This window comes from Xyrauchen texanus, chromosome 31 (assembly GCF_025860055.1).
Source record: "Xyrauchen texanus isolate HMW12.3.18 chromosome 31, RBS_HiC_50CHRs, whole genome shotgun sequence".
Taxonomy (NCBI): domain Eukaryota; kingdom Metazoa; phylum Chordata; class Actinopteri; order Cypriniformes; family Catostomidae; genus Xyrauchen; species Xyrauchen texanus.
Genome location: NC_068306.1, coordinates 37,080,202 through 37,100,145, shown reverse-complemented (window position 1 = coordinate 37,100,145; position 19,944 = coordinate 37,080,202). Strand labels below are relative to the sequence as shown.

Sequence of the window (19,944 nt, the reverse complement as noted above, 5' to 3'; positions counted from 1 at the left end):
TGGCTCATAGCCAAGGGATTTCATCCAAGGGCCAGACCCCTAAGGCAGATAAGGGTTACGCGCTGCACGCTTCGTACACTTTCTATGTGGTTCAGACCCCGGTTCCTCACTTTGGGTCCCACTCTGTCGCAAAATGCTAATGACAGACGCCTCCCTGACGGGCTGGGGGCTGTGGTCGTCCAGCTCAAGGGGAATGGGAGGGTCATCAGCTCGATTGGCACATAAACTGCCAAGATGGTTTTTCTTATGACAATTACTTCTCTAAAAGAATTGGGGATCTACAGGCTCTGTCTGTCTTGCCAGCCTGCTTAGATTTTGACACAGGAATGGATAAAACAATTTTGCACCCTCATCCTGACTACCTGCCTAGGGTTCCTTTCTTGACTGTACATCCGGTCACTCTCGAAGCCCTCTGCTCCCCGCCGTTTACAACGCCGGAGCAGGAAAGCCTTCAGAGACTTTGTCCTGTCCGTGCCCTTCAGACTTATGTCCACTGCACTAGCCAGTGGCGTAAGTCAGGGCAACTATTCATTTGCATGGGGTCGCAACAGGGGGGTGGCCGCCACCAAGCAGACTATGTCGCATTGGGTGAGGGACGCTATTGCCCTGGCCTAAGAGGCGCGCGGTCAATGTCTCGGGTTACTTAACTGTAACCTGTTCCCTGATAAAAGCGGAACGAGATGCTGCACTTCGATGCCACACTGGGATACCACAGTACTGCTCTTCAGACAAAATACCTGACGATGCACATATTTATAGCCCTGCTACAGGTGCATCCAATGATGTCACCAGAAGAGGCTATAAATTCTGGTCAATTTCATTGACGTGTTGCACACATATTCACAGCTGGTCACACCTAAAGTTGTTCACAAAGCGCTAAATCAGCGCAGCATCTCGTTCCGCTTTTATCAGGGAACAGGGGTTACAGTTAAGTAACCCGAGACGATATGTTATATGTGTCTAAAGCATATAAAGAGAATAGTCTAGTCTTAATGAACTCACCAGAAACCACGATTCAACTTATAAAAACTTTAAATATAATCTGATTGCACAATAAACAATAGTGAAATTAATTTACATCTCTCACTGAAACGTTTTACATGTTTTTAAAAAAATTGTATGTAATAAAACCAGACATAAGCATATTTTTGGTATGTTTTGTCTGTTATAAAAAATAAATAAACGTAAATTTTGCCCCAGGCTCGTTCAAGTCTTGGGATCGTCTCGTTAATCGGTTTTTGGTTCTTTTTGACATATGATTTTGCCTGTTTGTTGGATTTGTTGAATTTGATCGGGTTCTTTGGTCTCAGGCTCAGGACTCAGGCTACTAGTCATCTGCATTTCATGTAATTTTAGTATGTTGTTGCTGATACCTAATTTAATGAAATTCAGATTTCTTGAAAATGTCCATCACAGTTAGGTACACATTTAATTATGTATAATTTAAAAATACAAGCACAACTAGAAAATGTATATATTACTAATAATTTGTATTAGTGACATCCTTAAGTAGAAAGACCTACTTAATCCTTGAGACCTTCATTTGCAAATATTATTTGGTAACACTTTACAATAAGGTTCCATTTCCAAAATTAGTTGAACAATGAATGTCTAGGGTTACGTAGTGTAACCCTTGTTCCCTGATAAATACGGAACGAGATGCTGCGCTGAGAAAAGCGCTTTGGAAACAATCCTACATTGTGACCAGCTGTGAATATGTGTGTAACATGTCAATGAACATTGACCGGAATTTATAGCCTCGGCTGGTGAGATTATTAAATGCACCTGTGTCAGGCTATTATCTGCTGTAATAGCCTGACTCTTTCTCTGGAAGGGGAACACGTTCTATGGCCCCTTTGACCAAGAGATATTGCAGCTCCCAGTCCTTACGAGGGGGAGCACGACTCGCCACTCTCTGTTTCTGAGCCTCCCTCCTAGCAGAGTCGGGGTGGGACTGGGTGGCCGACGGCCCCGCCCCCTAAGTGTGGTGAGGAAAAAACAGCCCAAAGGCTTCCTCGTGGCTTTTTGCCTCCTGGAATCTGGAGATAACCGTATTCATGGCATCTCCAAAGAGACCAGAAGGTGAAACTGGAGCATCAAGTAAGAAAACTCTGTCCTTATCCCTGATGCCCGAAAGGTTAAGCCATAAATGCCTCTCCGTGCTGACTAAAGCGGACATAGACCGGCCAATAGCACGGGCTGTCTGCTTGGTCGCACGGAGAGATAGATCTGTGACCCGACGAAGTTCAGGAGGAAGAAGGCTTCTTCATCAAGCGTTACACCCGCAATCAGGTCTTTCCGTAGGTCAGCCTGGTAAGCCTGTAACACGGCCATGGTGTGCAGCGCATCACCAGCCTGACCTGCCGCTTGATAAGCTCTCCTCACATGGCTTAGTGGGGAGAGCGGGTTTTTTCAATTATGATGCCAAACCCGGTGAGAGATAACCCGCAAGTGTCTCTTCGACCGGCGACATCATTGAGTATCCTCGCGCCTCAGCACCCACGATAGTCGAATATAACGACGTCGAGGGCACGTGAACGCGAGAAGTATAAGGCTTCCTCCACAAACAAGAAAGCACGTCGTGGAGGTCATCAAAGAAGGGAAGGGACTGATGAGGCGTTCCCTTCACTTGGCCACCAGACAGAAATCTGTCCTCTAATTTGGAGCGTTTGGGGGTTTCTTGATTGCGTGGCCAGTCTAACTGAAGTCTGGTCACCGCATGAGTAACCACATCGAGTAACTCCTCAGAAGATTTTGAGTCATGTTTGGAGTGCTCAGATGTGGGTAACTCGAAGTCCACAGACCCAAGAGAATCAATGTCCCCCTCATGAACTGAAGAAGCACCGGAGCGCGCTTCAAGATCAAGGGAAGGTCCCGTCTCTCGCTCCTCAACCAGATCCATACGAGAGCCCCACGAATTAAGTGTGGGTGCTGGCTCTCGGAAGTAAGCAAGGCGAGCGTGAAGCATTTTGACCGAAAGTAGGTCGCAATGCGCGCACCCGCCCTGCCCCAACGCGAGAGCAGCATGCTCTTCCCCCAAACAAACAAAGCAAAACTGACGCGTGTCCCTATTAGTCATAGAACGTAGACAGGGGAACACCTTTGCAAACATCGTTTGCCTTGAGACTCTGACATTTTTCTCTTTTTTTATATATATATATCTTCTTTTTCAGAGCAAAGAGAGAGAGAAAGAAAGTTCTGCGCACTGCCTAACAATTTCTAACTCCTAACAAAGGGAAGAAAGTTTTGACAGGCTTGTGAGACACACACACACAGAATGGCTCTGAAAAAAATGGATCTGACTGGTGACGCATCTATTTATAACCTGGCCACAAGTGCATCTAATGATCTCACCAGCTGAGGCTATAAATTACGGTCAAAGTTCATTGACATGTTACACACATATTCACATCTGGTCACAATGTAGGATTGTTCCCAAAGCGCTTTTCTCAGCGCAGCATCATAGTGAAGCTTTTTGTAAAGGGAACAATACTTCTTAGGCATTTATTAATATTAGTTAATTTCAACATATACTAATACATTATTTAATTCAAAATTTGTATTTGTTAACATTAGTTAATCCACTATGAAGTAACATGAAGTAGCATTAACAACATTTCCATTCAAGGGATTTATTTCCAAAAAAGGTGTAGAGCATCAAAATATTTACAGATATAGATGATGGAAACGTTGTGCAAAACTATTTGGGAAACACAAAAATGCAAAGTGTCACATGACAGAATTTACCCCAATCGTTAGCCTGTGTTAATGATGATGCAATAAATACATCACCGAAAGCCAATTTATTGTACGTGAAGCATTACTCGCACTGTTAACAAATATCTCATATCAAGCACCTGTCATCGACAAGTGCGTGGAGAACAAATGAATGGCCACTCTTTGTGATTAATTTAATTGCGGTAGCCATCCGTTTATATATTAAAGCTGATTTTCCACACCATTCAAAATAATAGACGGCAGTCATGGAATTAGCTCACAATACAAAAAAAACATATTTCTGTGCACAAAGGAATTTTAAATTAAAAAGAAAGACACGATACTAGTAGAAAAGATTCAATGTGCTTTTTTGGAACACTAACATAGCACAATTCTATAAAATGATTGTCTAATTTTTCGGGTGGTGGAGGACAATTCCCAGTTTCCACCGCGTCTGAGACCGTCAACCCACGCATCTTATCACGTAGCTTGTTGAGCGTGTTGCCACGGAGACATAGCGCGTGTGGAGGCTTCATTCCATCCACCGCAGCATCCACGCCCAACTCACCACGTGCCCCACTGTGAACGAACCACATTACAGAGACCACGAGGAGGTTACCCCATGTGACTCTAACATCCCAAGCAAATTTGGTTGTTTAGGAGACCTGGCTGGAGTCACTCAGCATGCCCGGGGATTCAAACTAGTGAGCTCCAGGGGTGGTAGCCAGTGTCTTTCTGTAGATGAGAAAAGTCGGCTAAATGACACTCTCAGAACGTTCTACGCTTTTTTCAAGACTAGATAAAACTATCTGTCCAATGCTGTTAACTTTCAGAAAACTAGCTTTTGAACATTTTTAAATACTTAAAATCTAACCCTCTATACCTTAGATTGAATTTGCTGAGCTTCTTCAGAAAATGTAAATTGAATTATGATGCTAAAATATATTTTAGATGACAATCAAGTTCAGTTGGTCATTAAAAGTTGCTGGACAAATATGCGGGACATAATGCAGTTGAAATGACAATGCTTTAGATTAGATGATTTGTTCAAAATAACCTATTGAATATATCAGGAATATATCATATGTAAACCACATTGTTATACCGCATCAATTTGTCATAGCTGTGCACACAGCCTATTCAGATCGATGGATGGTTGTTATAATTAGACCGAAAGTTTCCCCCACTACTTGGTGCAGGTTGCCAGCTTGAACAGGGCCATGACGATTCGCTTTCAGATCAGAACCAGTGGCAACCTGCGATAGATGCAACATCAGGACCAATATTACAGTCCTATCAGAAGGGCAACTGTTCCCTTTTGATTGCAATTATTTGTGAAATTAAAATGACAGTAAGCTGGCTGATTTCAATGAATTGTCTCAATGCCCTCCCCATTTTAACAAAACTTCAGGAAGAAAGAAATTTGGGAAATTTGGGAGGCCATATACACACATTTCTGTATGGAAATGGCTTAAGGGCAGATTTATTTTGCGATAAACCAAAATGAATGTGTCAAAGTGTTTTTTAGGCATGACATCATCATGCACACCAATTTTATCAATAAAAGGACATTTGAATAGAACAGGCAGACAACAGCAAATTTCACAAACATTTTTCTTTATGCATATTCACTTTGTCTATAAGAAAATTGACTGGAAACTAGGTTATTGTATTTTTGTAAACTAACGTTAACTAAGATTAATAAATGCTGTAAAAAAATATATTGTTAATTATTTGGTAGGAGGAAGGTAGGGAAGGATGGCATGGAAAAAACAAGGTTATATTGAAGGAACAAAGGATATTGGCCATTATGAAGATCATTATGTTTGGAGTAAACATGGAGGAAATGATTGCAAGCTGAAGAACATCATTCCAACCGTGAAGCATGGGGGTGGCAGCATCATGTTGTGGGGGTGTTTGTTGCAGAAGGGACTGGTGCAGTTCACAAAATAGATAGCATCATGAGGAAGGAAAATTAAGTGGATATATTGAAGCAACATCTCAAGACATCAGCCAGGAAATTAAAGCTTGATTGCAAATAGGTCTTCCAAATGGAAAATGACCACAAGCATACCTCCAAAGTTGTGGAAAAATGGATTAAAGACAACAAAGTCAAGGTATTGGAGTGGCCATCACAAAGCCTCAAGGTGATGCAGAACTGAAAAAGCATGTGAAAGCAAGGAGGTTTACAAACCTGAATCACCAGTTCTGTCTGGAGGAATTGGCCATATTTCCAGCAACTTATTGTGAGAAGCTTGTGGAAGGCTACCCAAAACATTACACTGTGTCACAATTTAAAGACAATGCTCCTAAATACTAACAAAGTGTATGTAAACTTCTGACCCACTGGGAATGTGATGAAAGAAATATAATCTGAAATAAATACATTCTCTTTACTATTATTCTGAAATGTCACATTCTTAAAATAAAGTAGTGATCCTAACTGACCTAAGACAGGGAATGTTTTCTACGATTAAATGTCAGGACTTGTGAAAAAATGTGTTTAAATGTATTTGGCTAAGGTGTATGTAAACTTCTGACTTCAATTGTATGTGCAGCTCAATATAAGTTTGACAGTCAGTTGTGTCTCTTACAAATCCAGCATGGAAGTAATGAATCCCGTTCTATCATTTGTTGTATAAACTCTTTGAAATATGAAAAATAAAACATCAAAATATAAAATAATTTCTTTCATTCTTTTGTTATCTTGTCAAATTGTCTTTAAAATGCTTAAAATTTGACACTATGGGCATTTTATAGATCTATTTAGTGATAGATCTAAGTACCAGGTCGCTAAAGACCCAAGGTATGTAATAAATAATTTAGTTATTAAAAATTCAACAAATGGATGGATGCCATGTCCTTGTGATCCTTCTCTATTCATAAAGATGAAAAACATAATGGATTTTTCAGTGCTTATGGCAATTTAAAATGTAGCCAGCACTCATTTGAGACTCATTTTAGTGTTTACTAGATCTCAATTCTTCAGCTAGAGCCCAATGAGGACCACAAGACTGAAATAGAACCCAAGGGGAAATGGTAAAACCTGCACTAGGTTTAATGTAAAGTGGAATGTAGGGTTTGTAAGGGGAACACAAAATAAAACATAACACAACACACAAACTAACCAGATACAAGATTAATCTTAACAATAAAAACTTTAATTTGAAGCAAAAGAGCATTACAAAGTAGAGAAAATGTATGAAAATTTCAGATCACAATTATAGTGACCAAAATAATCACAATTATCAGTATTATCGAGGTATTGTTAAAATGTGCAGGAAATGTAAAAAAAAAGGAATGATTTCGCTCTTATGGAAAGAAATTGGTACTTTTATTCACCAAAGTGGCATTCAACTGATCACAGTGTATAGTCAGGACATTAATTATGTAAATTAAACTACTTCAAAGAGTTCTCATCGAAAAATTCTCCACATACAGCAATGACAGCTTTGCAGATCCTTGGCATTCTAGTTTGTCCAGATACTCCCCCCACGCTTCCTGCAGCACTTGCCATAGATGTGTCTTGTCAGGCACTTCTCACGCACCTTACAGTCTAGCTGATCCTAAAAAGCTCAATGGGGTTAAGATCCATAACACTCTTTTCCAATTATCTGTTGTCCAATGTCGGTGTTTCTTTGCCCACTCTAACTTTTTCTGTTTCAAAAGTGGATGAGTTTCTACACCCATGAGTCTTCTCTTTACTGTTGTACATGAAACTGGTGTTGAGCAGGAAGAAATCAATGAAGCTGCTAGCTGAAGACATGTGAGGAATCTATTTCTCAAACTAGAGACTCTAATGTACTTATCATCTTGTTTAGTTGTACATCAGGCCTTCCACATCTCTTTCTGTAATTGTTAGAGCGAGTTAGAGAGAAGACTGTAGTGTAAACCTTTGTATGAAATCTTACATTTTTGCAATTTCAAGCCTCAAAATCAATGATTGACTGACAAGTTTCTCCAAAAAGCTGTTTCTTTTTTTTTTTTTTTTTTGCCATTTTTGACCTAATATTGACCTTAACCCTCTGGGGTTGACTTTTTGAGTTTCAGTTCATTTTTGTGACGTGTTTCAGAAATATGCTCGTGGAGACAGAGACTGCTGAAAGCTCACCCTTTTTATTTTCTTTATTTTACAAAAGCACAATATTTTGTTGTTATTGTGAGTGTACACAAATAAAAGTAGACCCTTTATAAAGTCTCTAATGATGTCTTACACTTATCTGTATACCCAAAAATGCCGAAGTATTTTAAGTTGTTTCTGCTGTAATGCCGAAAATATCCAGCAGGACGCGTCCGTCGACCCCAGAGGGTTAATGGCTCAAAAAACTAAAAGAATCATTAAGTGAAATTAAACCACAATCCTTATAATTCAAATCCAACACACACATGTAATTTCATCCCCTAGCAGTAATCTAAATAGTTACTTTGTTTGTGAAGTCCAACTATACATGAGAATAGTCTTGGTTACTATCGTAACCTCCATTTACTGATGGAGGAAATGAGATGTTGTATCGATGTAGTGACACTAGGGGTTGCTTTGAGAGCCCCCGAAACACTTTAATCTTTAAGAAAAGGACAATGGGAATTGGCAAGTGGAATTTGCATGCCACTCATCCAGACATACGGGTATAAAAGGAGAAGAAATGCCCACTCTCATTAAGGTTTTGTGCTGAGGAGCCAAGAAAACATCCCGGCCATTTCAGCGGCTAGTACACCATTGTGGCAAGAGGGACACAACGTCTCATTTCTTCCATCAGGGAATGGAAGTTACAACAGTAACCGAGACATTCCTTTTCTGTCACTCACTCTACGTTTTGTCGATGTAGTGACACTAGGGGTCCCAACAGAAATATGCTACAACAGCTGAACCTTGTTACGTGAACTGCCGATTCAGGTGCAAGCAAGCCGATGCGTGCGTAATAGCAGGTGAATCAGACTGCACGTAACCTTCCCAAATGCCCCAAAAGACGTCATGTAGTTCCCCAAATCCCTGAGGGGGGAAGCACATAACTAGCATAGGTGCCAGCCGTGGCCTTTTCTCTCTACATTTTCTCTCCACAGAGTATGAGATTCGGCCAGGGAAATCTAACACTATTATATGCATCGGTGAAGGTGATCTTTTCCTTTTCTATTCTTTCAGGGGGAAAAGACCCTGTGGAGACCACAACCTGCCCAAAAGGGGAGGTCAACATGTGGCAATATGACAAATGGGCTCACCAGCCGCATATGGAAGAGTAGCGGTGATAGGTCCTGCCTCGAAGGGGAGGAGCTCTAGAAACACAGCGACCAGGAGCAGAAAGAGTTCAGCCCAAGAGAGACCCAGGTCTGCAGACAGGGAGATTGTACCGCAGAAAATACATCACAGGGTGTTACCAAAGTAATCGGCACATGTGGAGCACCTATCCCAGTACAGAGCATATTAGTACCCATAGCGGGTCTGGCTGTGAACTCCTCAGCCGAATTTGCGAGCCACAGGGCTAGGGAGGAAGGACATCCAGGGTCCGACTGGGGTAAGAGCGCACGTTTTCGCCTCAGGAGAAAGATGCTATACGCAAGTGATATACCTGGCCAGCTGTTCCGTATTACCAAACTCTACCTGTTCATAGCTGAAAGAACACGGGACAAAACCGGCTCAATCCGGAGATTGTAAAATCTCAAAGGTATCTGGGTTGTTGCCAAGCCTGCTGCTCTGCAGATGCATGCTAGAGAGGGCCATTGGCCAGTGCCCACGAGGATGCCACATGAACCCGCAAGGCGGCTCACCACCTGATCCCTAAAAGGGGTCGTGGGAACCTTGAGCACATAGCCGGGCAGGGGTCTCAGGAACAGAGTCTTCCAGACCGAAGTCCAGGCACGTTTCACTGACAGAGAACTGTTGCAGGGCCACGACCCTCTTGATGGAAGTGTGCGTGGTCAGCAGGGCGGTCTTTAATGAGATGGCCTTTAACTCTTGGACTGACTCTAGGGGCTCGAACAGGGCTCTCAGAAGACCCAGCAGGACCACGGAGAGGTTCCATGAGGGAAAGAGGCATGGCCTAGGAGGGTTCAGCCTCCTGGCGCCTCTCAGAAATCTGATGATCTGGTCGTTCTTACCAAGGGACTTACCTTCAACTGCACCGTGGTACCACAAGGGTGACTTGTTCATTGTCCTCCCTGACCATGCGAAGGGTCTGTGCAAGTAGGCTCACTGGGGGGAATGCATATTTGTGCAGCCCCCAGTGCCAGCTGTGTGCCAGCTTGTCTGTGCCGAGGGGGCTCCCGTCATTGCATACCAGAGTGGGCAGTGGGAGGATTCCCGGGAAGCGAACAGGTCTACCTGTATTTTGCCAAATCGACTCCAAATCAGCTGGACCGCCTGGGGTGGAGTCTCCACTCTCTGCTGAGCATCGCCTGCTGCGACAGTGTGTCTGCTGTGGCATTGAGGCTGCCCGGGATGTGAGTGGCCTGCAGCGATCTCCAGAGGAGGAGATTGTGGACGAGTTGCGACATGCGAGGAGAACATATGCTGCCTTGGCGATTTATATATGCTACTGTCGCTGTGTTGTCGCACAGGACCAACATGTGCTTTCCCCAGATCAACGGCAATAGCCTACGCAGGGCAAGCAGTACAGCCAGCAACTCTTGGCAGTTGATGTGCCAACACAGCCTGAAAGACACTGAAAGTGTTTCAGTGGAACTGAGTCCGTGCACCTGCTTGTGAGGTGTGCAATCATCGACACTGAGTATAACTCCATGCCCTAGTTGGCTGAGGTGCGTGAACACCAGCTCCCTGTGTGCGCACAGTCACTCTCGAGAGTGTGCTAGAATCAGCCAGTCATCAAGGTAGTTGAGTATGCGAACACCCACTTCCCTTAACGGGGCAAGAGCTGCCTCTGCAACTTTCATGAAGACAGGCCGAAGGGGATGAACCTTGTACTGATAAGCCCGGCTGTCGAAAGCAAACCGTAGGAAGGTTCTGTGTCTGAGAGAAGTTTGAAAAGAATGAAGGAAGGAAGAGGAAGGGAAGGAAGTAACAAAGAAAGTAGTGAAGTAAGGCAGGAAAGAAGGATGTAAGAAAGAAATAAAGGAAGTAGTGAAGTAAGGCAGTAAGGCAGAAAAAAGAAAAGACAGAATGAAGGCAGGAAAGATGGAATGAAGGAAGGAAGGAAAATGAAAGGAAGGAAGGAAGACAGGAACAGAATGGAAGGAGGAAGGGAGGGAAGAAAAGAAAGAAAAAACAAGGTTGTAACGAAGGAACAAAAGAAAGTAGGTAAGGAAAGCAGGGAGGGAAGAAGGAAGGAAGGAAGAATACTTTATTATCATAGGGTATATGTTGTTTATGAATTGACTTACCATGTTAATGGCATTGACTGGGCCAATACTGTTGACAAACATGTCTGTATGAATCACCGTTGGTTTGACTGTAAAGAGAGAGAGGACAATACAGAATTACTAATAATACCTATATCAAATGTAAGTATTATTTTGATTGTATCATGTTTTGATAATTATTAGGCTGTCGATTTTCACATGTTTATTCAATGCAATTAATCATGTAAAAAAAATTAAGTTAAAAAATAAAGCAAATCAGATGTTCTCATGCTCAAAAACCATGAACAAAAAATCATAAAAACATCATAAAAGTAGTTCATAGGACTTGTGAGCTCAATTCCAAGCCTTCAGCAGTAATACAACAAATTTGGTTATTAAATAGGCTGATATTAAGGTCATTAGTCACTGATAATCTTTCGTTCCAGTGAGCTGTTCATTGAGATGAACTGAAGAACCTGATTAGTCCGATACAGAAAAAAGCATTCATAGAAAATATCGTCCTGATCTCTTGAAAAAGATAACTGTGGTGACATTTTTGTAATATTATATAAAGTGATTTATAACACGTATCGTAGCAGTTCTGAGGCCAAATGTCCACTGTGGGGCACTAAAAGTGAGTTAAATGGTCTCCCATACAGATAACGTTTTTTAAGGCAAATTCTCTAAATAAAAAAAAAAACCTACCTACCTCCCTACCATAAACCTTAAAACTAAACCTAACCGATAGTGTCATAAAAAGCAAATGTGAGATGAAAAACACAATTGCGAGAGCAACCACGTCATTTGGTGGTGTTTCTTTGACACTTTCGGCTCACATGTTGACTTGTGCACTCTTCAGAACTCGAACCCCGGTCCTTTGCATAGCAATTGTAATGCTCTGTAAGTTGAGCTACTACAGCAATTTAATCACAAATGAAGCATGTACATTTTCAGTAGTTGGTTATGTAGCCTAATGCAAACAATAAAATGTATTGCCTTACAAGTCATGCACAAGTGAAGACTTCAGAAGTCGTACGATAGCGTTGTGTGAGGCAGAGTCCTGCACATGGGCTGGTACCTGTGGGTACCCTACGGGTAAAGTGCTAATATTTGATGTAACAGGTGTGGGTTGGGAATCAATAAGCGTGGGCAGACTGTGGGTCAAATAGCCATGGCTATTTTTTGATGTCAAGTAATGTTCATTGTTTACATGATTTATTTACACCTTTTATGGGTTTCAAATGTATTAAGTCGGCTCTGTCTGTGATTAGACCTAGGGTCTATATGACGCATGTAATAGCCACGCTGAGCAACAGCCCTCCATAAACTCCCTGATATCAGCATTGTGAATCGTTACGATGGATATAGAAGACATGAACAGAAAACTCACCAGTAGATTTTTATTTATGGAGACCTCTCAATGTCTGTGTAGCCTATGGTGTGATTCATGCACATTTGTTCAAACAGCCTGTGTGGGCAGATTGTCCACATGTTGTAGACAAAAGTTTTGTATTGTTTACACTACAAAATCACATTCTTATCTTTTTTCTGTTAACTGTCACCACAACATTAGGCGTTAGTTTGATTGCTTGAGCAAATACATCATTTTTGTCTGCCTGATGTAGTAGATTTATTTTAAAGTGGGTGCGGTTTGGATCAGTCTTTATTTTGAACGGGTCGGGTATGGAATTAAATTAGTGCTGCTGTCGGATAATGGGTCGGATGTTCTGTTAAGTACTGCGGATGCAGGGCCGGTGCGGGTTTACAAAACAGGGCTCAGTGTGTGCATGTGCTCAGGGGAACACCAAAGTCTGATGTAGAGGTGAAAGTCCACTATTGCAGCATATGTATATGTTGCATTATATAGTGTATGCAGCTTTCTTGCATTATGTAGGATTTATAATAGTCCTTTAAGACTGTTGCTTGTCAGACTGTACGATATGAACGCATTGATATCGCCATGGCACACTGTATGATGTTATGTCAGACGATATACATCGTAGCTACCTGTGGTCCCAATTGTCCCGAGCGGTGAACGTGGCTCAAGTTACGGGAGTGTTGCGGAATAGATGCAAAACGGCGAAATTTGCCCACCATGGAGGAGCATTTTCTTTTCTCTCTCTGAAAGTCAGGACATCAGCATTTCCATTGCTCCAATACTACTCCATCACAAGCATGGGCTAACATTTACAAGAAAGATGGATTTTGTCAAATAGGCCTATAATAAGACAGCTTGATCACAAATACAGAAAATTACAGATGTTGAGAATGAACGTCAGTGTGGGAGGTAGCCTAACAATGAGCTAACAAATATTCATTGTGGAAATAAAAAGACTTGTGGCACAAAAAATTACAAACCTTCTCTTTTCACATTGGAGAAAACAAAAAAGGTGGGTTATAGTACGTCTTTCTCCTCTTTTAGATTAGTAACCTATCGGCCACACAAAATTTTTAAAATTCATGAAGGCTGATAATACATCACGCTTGCAAATTCCCTATGGATGATGCACAAACATGACGTAGATTTCTATAATTGTATCCAACTGTATTTGCTGATTTGGATTAAAACGACCCATAAATACTTACCAGTATACATTTTTCAATCTTTCTATTTTATTGTATTTATTTATTTATAAATAAAATTAGAGTGGTGTGAATCTTAACTAAAGAAGTTTACAGACGTTTAAAGTAAATTTATAAAAAAAATTAAGTAGTCATTAAAATATTGTTGTAAAGAAAATGCATGATAAATGTAAAGAAAAAACTAGAAAATGCAATCATTTATTTATATTTGATTTGTAAGCTCTGTATTAATTGAATTTAGAAAATAATGCTTTCATATTGCTGACATGTTACAATTTTCTCCAAATATTTTCTGTTTATTTATTTTTTTAAACTTTTGATATAAAATGAAAAGAAGAAAAATATTGAAAGTGCTTGAGAGATAACTGGGCACAAATGTTGCTATGGTGGTGCAGATATGGAGCAGGTTTCTTTCCAAGTGAATTAGGGTGCGAGAGAGGAGCGGAATATCTCATCTGGCCATCGAAATAGCTATGATGCTAAATTTCAGACACTGCCCAAATTTCGTCAGAGGCTGAATATCATCGCAAAGGCAATTAATCAGCCATCTGTGAACATGTCACACTGAACGTTGTAAGATTGCCAAATTTCCCCGCAATCTTGAGATGAGAGAAATCTTTCAGGATTCACAAAATGTGTCTCAGACGGCAGAATCGTGGCCAAAATCGTACAGTGTGCACCCACCAAGTCTTTATCTGCATAATTGTATGGGGTCTTTGTAGCCATATGGTGTGCTTCATAATGCACCACACATTCTCCATTAGAGATGATCAGGACTGCAGGCAGGCCAATCTAGCACCCACACTCTCTGCTTCACAGCCATGCACTTGTAATCCGGGCAGTATGTGGTTTGAAGTTGTCCTGCTGGAAAATGCAGGGATGTCCCTGGAAAAGACAGTGCTGGATGGCAGTATATGTTGCTCCAAAATTTTTACATATCTGTCTGCATACATGGTGTTCTCACAGATGTGTGAGTTACCCATGCCATGGGCACTGACACACCCCTGACCCATACAGACAATGGCTTTTTGACCTGATGCTAATAACAGCTTAGATGGCCCTTTTCCTCTTTGGTCCAGTTAACACAACAGCTTTGTTTCAGACCAAAAAACAGTTCCACTGTTCTACTTTCCATCTAAGATGAGACCAAGCCCAGAGAAGTTGGCAGAGCTTCTGGACAGTGTTGATGTAGGGCTTCTGCTTTGCGCAGTAAAACCTTAACTTGCATCTGTGGTGGCAGCTGAGAGTGGTGTTGACTAAAAAAGGTTTACTAAAGATATCCCAAGCCAATGTTCATGACATCCATTACAGATGAATGATGTTTTTTTAAGTCAGTGACTTTTTTCATTTTACCCTTTACACACAGAGATTTTACCATATTCCTTGAATCTTTTAACTACACTCACCTAAAGGATTATTAGGAACACCTGTTTAATTTCTCATTAATGCAATTATCTAATCAACCAATCACATGGCAGTTGCTTCAATGCATTTAGGGGTGTGGTCCTGGTCAAGACAATCTCCTGAACTCCAAACTGAATGTTAGAATGGGAAAGAAAGGTGATTTAAGCAATTTTGAGCGTGGCATGGTTGTTGGTGCCAGACGGGCCGGTCTGAGTATTTCACAATCTGCTCAGTTACTGGGATTTTCACACACAACCATTTCTAGGGTTTACAAAGAATGGTGTGAAAAGGGAAAAACATCCAGTATGCGGTCCTGTGGGGAAAATGCCTTGTTGATGCTAGAGGTCAGATGGGCCGACTGATTCAAGCTGATAGAAGAGCAACTTTGCCTGAAATAACCACTCGTTACAACCGAGGTATGCAGCAAAGCATTTGTGAAGCCACAACACGCACAACCTTGAGGCGGATGGGCTACAACTGCAGAAGACCCCACCGGGTACCACTCATCTCCACTACAAATAGGAAAAAGAGGCTACAATTTGCAAGAGCTCACCAAAATTGGACAGTTGAAGACTGGAAAAATGTTGCCTGGTCTTATGAGTCTCGATTTCTGTTGAGACATTCAGATGGTAGAGTCCGAATTTGGCGTAAACAGAATGAGAACATGGATCTATCATGCCTTGTTACCACTGTGCAGGCTGGTGGTGGTGGTGTAATGGTGTGGGGGATGTTTTCTTGGCACACTTTAGGCCCCTTAGTGCCAATTGGGCATCGTTTAAATGCCACGGCCTACCTGAGCATTGTTTCTGACCATGTCCATCCCTTTATGGCCACCATGTACCCATCCTCTGATGGCTACTTCCAGCAGGATAATGCACCATGTCACAAAGCTCGAATCATTTCAAATTGGTTTCTTGAACATGACAATGAGTTCACTGTACTAAAATGGCCCCCACAGTCACCAGATCTCAACCCAATAGAGCATCTTTGGGATGTGGTGGAACGGGAGCTTCGTGCCCTGGATGTGCATCCCACAAATCTCCATCAACTGCAAGATGCTATCCTATCAATATGGGCCAACATTTCTAAAGAATGCTTTCAGCACCTTGTTGAATCAATGCCACGTATAATTGAGGCAGTTCTGAAGGCGTCAAACACAGTATTAGTATGGTGTTCCTAATAATCCTTTATGTGAGTGTATATTGTGCACTGTAGAGGGTGAAATGCCCAAAATCCTTCCAATTTGTCTTTGGGGAACATTGTACGATTTTCTCAAAGTGCTGGATTATTTGCAGAAGAATCTGTTGGCAAATTGACAAGTCTCAAATGATCCTTGATCTTGAAGGACTAGGCTGTTTTTGAAGGCTCCTTACAGTATATACTATGACACGATTGCCTCACCTGTTTAACATCTTCGGTTTCACATCACCTTGTTATTTTAACTCGTCAAATAGTTATTAGTCTTAAATTGCCACTGTCTCAAATTTTTTGGAGCGTGTTGCAATCATCTGATTTGAAATTACTGTTCATTTTCAAAAAACAATGAAATTCACAAGGAAAAACATAATATAATGTGTAGTTGTAGAGCTTTCAATATAGCAAGGGGTGAATATAATTTACAAATCTCTCCTTTTTGTGTATCAGCATTTATCATATGTCTCAACTTTTTCAGAAGTGGGGTTGTAAGTAAATTAGCTTTTATAATTAAATATTCGCAGAAGTTTTTACTCCACTCCCTGTGTCATGCCATTAACGACAGCTCTATGCTCCTGAACCAACATTGATCAAATGATGGATGTGCGGTTTCAGGAAACAGTTGCAACTAGATAGCTAATTTCTTCAACAATGCATCAACTACGGTGGTTAAACAGTGAGTTACGCATTGTATTGGAAACTAACCCCTGGTTGGAAAAGACTCAAAAGGATGATTTGATTATGAATTGGACATCGCTCCTTCTCTCATTAACTCATATATCAAGATAATACTGTATATATATATATGATATAGCACATAAGTTGTGTGGTATGGTGCTTATTGTCATTTTGGACAGCACCGTGGACAGAATTATATGTGAAAGAGCAGATTGTTTAACATGACATGTTGTTCAACATGTTCATTCAGGTTTGGAACAACATTTGTGAATTTTCATTTTGGGGCAAAAAATCATAAGTGATTTGCAGTTTTCTTCCAGCTACTGATGGCTAGTCATGGCAGATTAGCAAAAAGCACTACAGTTCCCACAAACCCCATGAATCTCAAGTGACATCTGCCTGTGGTTGCACATGAGAATGGATTGTGATATGGAGGGTGATGCCAACTCTGGCTTGGCCAGAATTCGGCAATCCAGAGTCATGCTCCTGCAGTCACCACCAATTAAAGTCAAAGCACACTTTTAATTTATAAAGGCATATATTTAATTCTAATGACGGTCTTATAAAAAGAGGCATTTTAAATAAACTTAGGCTATATAAAACCACCAGTTCCCTATTGGTCACTCACTCAATGTTGTGTCGATGTAGTGACACTAGGGGTAACTCTTGGGAGCCCCAAACACCTCTGATCTTTGAGAAAATGCCAGTGGGAATTGGCGAGTGGAATTTGCATGCCACTTACATGGACATATGGGTATTAAAGGAGCTGGTTCTTCGGAGCCTAGTAGTGTTGAGCAGTGAGTTCCACTACCGTTCTATTCATCTCATTGAGAAGCATATGCTGTTTGATATATGGCACATTTCAGCTGCTTTCTCACCCTCTACGCGATTGATGCAGAGTACGGCCCTGGGTGCTTCAACAGCTAGAAGAGTATATATTCTTGCAGAAAAAGAGTATATTTCCTCTGAGTGTGCACTGACAGACAGCAACGAAGGTCACACCGTGGGCACTCGGGAAGGCAATGTCCACCTAGGTGGTCTAGGAGTCCCACCTATGGCTGAATTTGGTCAAGATGAAGGACGCTGACAAAGGTCCGCTTCCGCAATGCTTCCATCTCCCAGATCAGAATATTCGGCGACACCGTTAAGAACTTTGCCCAGCAGTTCTCAGCGATGAAGAAGCAGACAAAGGTCATACAACATATCCTGCCCCGGTGCGATTCAAGGTCCCGCACCCCATCTGCTTGCCACCGAGGGTTGTCCCCCTGCCAACCGCTCAGACCAAGCATAGAGCCCCCCGCAGGAAGCTGGTGCATCTCCTGCTCCGTCATGATGGCTGGCCAGGACCATCCAACTAAGCGGCGTCCGCTTCACCTAAGTGAAGGCCGAGCTCACGTCTTCACAAATGTTGCGGAGGACGGCCTTGCCCTGTTAAGGGAAGTGGGCATTCGCATCCTCTATTATCTTGACGATTGGATGATTCTAGCTCACTCTCGAGACCTGTTGTGTGCGCACAGGGACCTAGTACTCAAGCACCTCAGCCGGTTGGGGCTTTGGGTCAACTGGGAAAAGAGCAAGCTCTCCCTAGTTCAGAGCATTAGACGCAGTTAGTCTCAGTCTCCATGATAGGGTGCCTCACAGGCAAGCATGCGCAGTCGGTACTGAACTGCCTGAAGTCGTTCAGAGAGAGAACAGTGGTCCCACTGAAACAATTTCAGAGGCTCCTGGGGCATATGGCATCCTCGGCGGCGGTCATGCCACTCAGGTTAATGCATATGAGACCGCTCCAGCACTGACTTCAGACTCGAGTCCCGACACATTGTGTGGCATCACGTGTGTGTATATATATATATATATATATATATATATATATATATATATATATATATATATATATATATTTGTGTGTTCATTTAGTGATAAACAGTTCAAAACGTGCTTTTTGACTAGATTATTTTTCTAGATTAGATATTCTTGAATTAAACATTTGTAATCTTTTACAGAATAAAATGTTTATTGGTTCATTCTCAAACATAATAGAATAAAGCAAAATAGACATTCATAGAGTCAACCATTCTCCCCCTTTATCCCCCATCAATTTCCTATCCCCCTCCCAATTCCACTCCAACCCCAACAAACATTCCCCTGATCCAAGCCTGTATATACACATATAAACACAAAGAGAGAGAGAGAGAGAGAGAGAGAGAGAGAGCGAGAGAGCCTTCCAGAAAGGTCATGTATTTGTCCCATTTCTTACCATATGCAAAGCTGTTTGTATGACATCTTTTCAAATGCTGCCACCCTGCCCAATTCGGTGAACTATTCTTGAAATGAAGGAGCACCAATTGACTTCCATCCTCTAAGAATTATTTGTCAGCCAATCATTATACTAGTTTGGACCCAGCTTTTTGTATGTTTGTCACCTCCTTTAATAACCACCCCATCACCTAAGGCCTTGTTCAGACTGCCACTAAAAATCAGATTTTTTGCATTTCCAGACTGTATCCAGATGAGTTTTTGATAGTCTGGACAGCAAAAAAAAACACTTGAAATCAGATTTTTCCAAATCTGATTCAAACCACATCGGGAGGTGGTTTCAAATGTGACTGAAAGCATAGTCAAGTGGGTACGCTTACGTCATTAACAACGCAACCCATGCAGATAGGTTGGTTATGTCTAAACGCACAAATCTGATTTGATCACTTGCAATTATTGATGTCTCCAACCTATAACTGGCATCACCAGCGGGTAAGTGTATCTTTTAAACCAAGCCTAAACAATCTAGAAAAGAAACAATGAAAAATCTTAAACTGAATAAGGTGTACCCTTGCATCCCTAGATGTAGTTAAAAAAAATATTCTTTCTCACTCCCCATTCTCCAATAACAAGTTCAAATCTCTTTCTCATAACCTCTTAAGAGCTGTTTAGGCCCATAACCAGGACTATGAATCAACGAGAAATAATACACTGATGCTTCATGCCCCTTTCCAGTGAATTGGGAAAATTGTGAATACCTACAAAAATGAGATCTAGAAATCCCAAATTGTTATATTTTCTAATTATCTCAAAGCTCCATTT

The 19,944-nt window shown here is 41.5% G+C and overlaps 1 protein-coding gene across 1 annotated transcript in view; it reads right to left on the bottom strand.

Moving 5' to 3' along the window:
- Nucleotides 1-19,944, bottom strand: part of LOC127625040 (gamma-aminobutyric acid receptor subunit gamma-2-like) — a 165,044-nt gene that overhangs the window by 99,624 nt on the left and 45,476 nt on the right. The window contains 1 exon segment of the mRNA XM_052100093.1: nucleotides 11,050-11,117. Within this exon segment, the coding sequence (XP_051956053.1) occupies nucleotides 11,050-11,117 (68 nt within the window).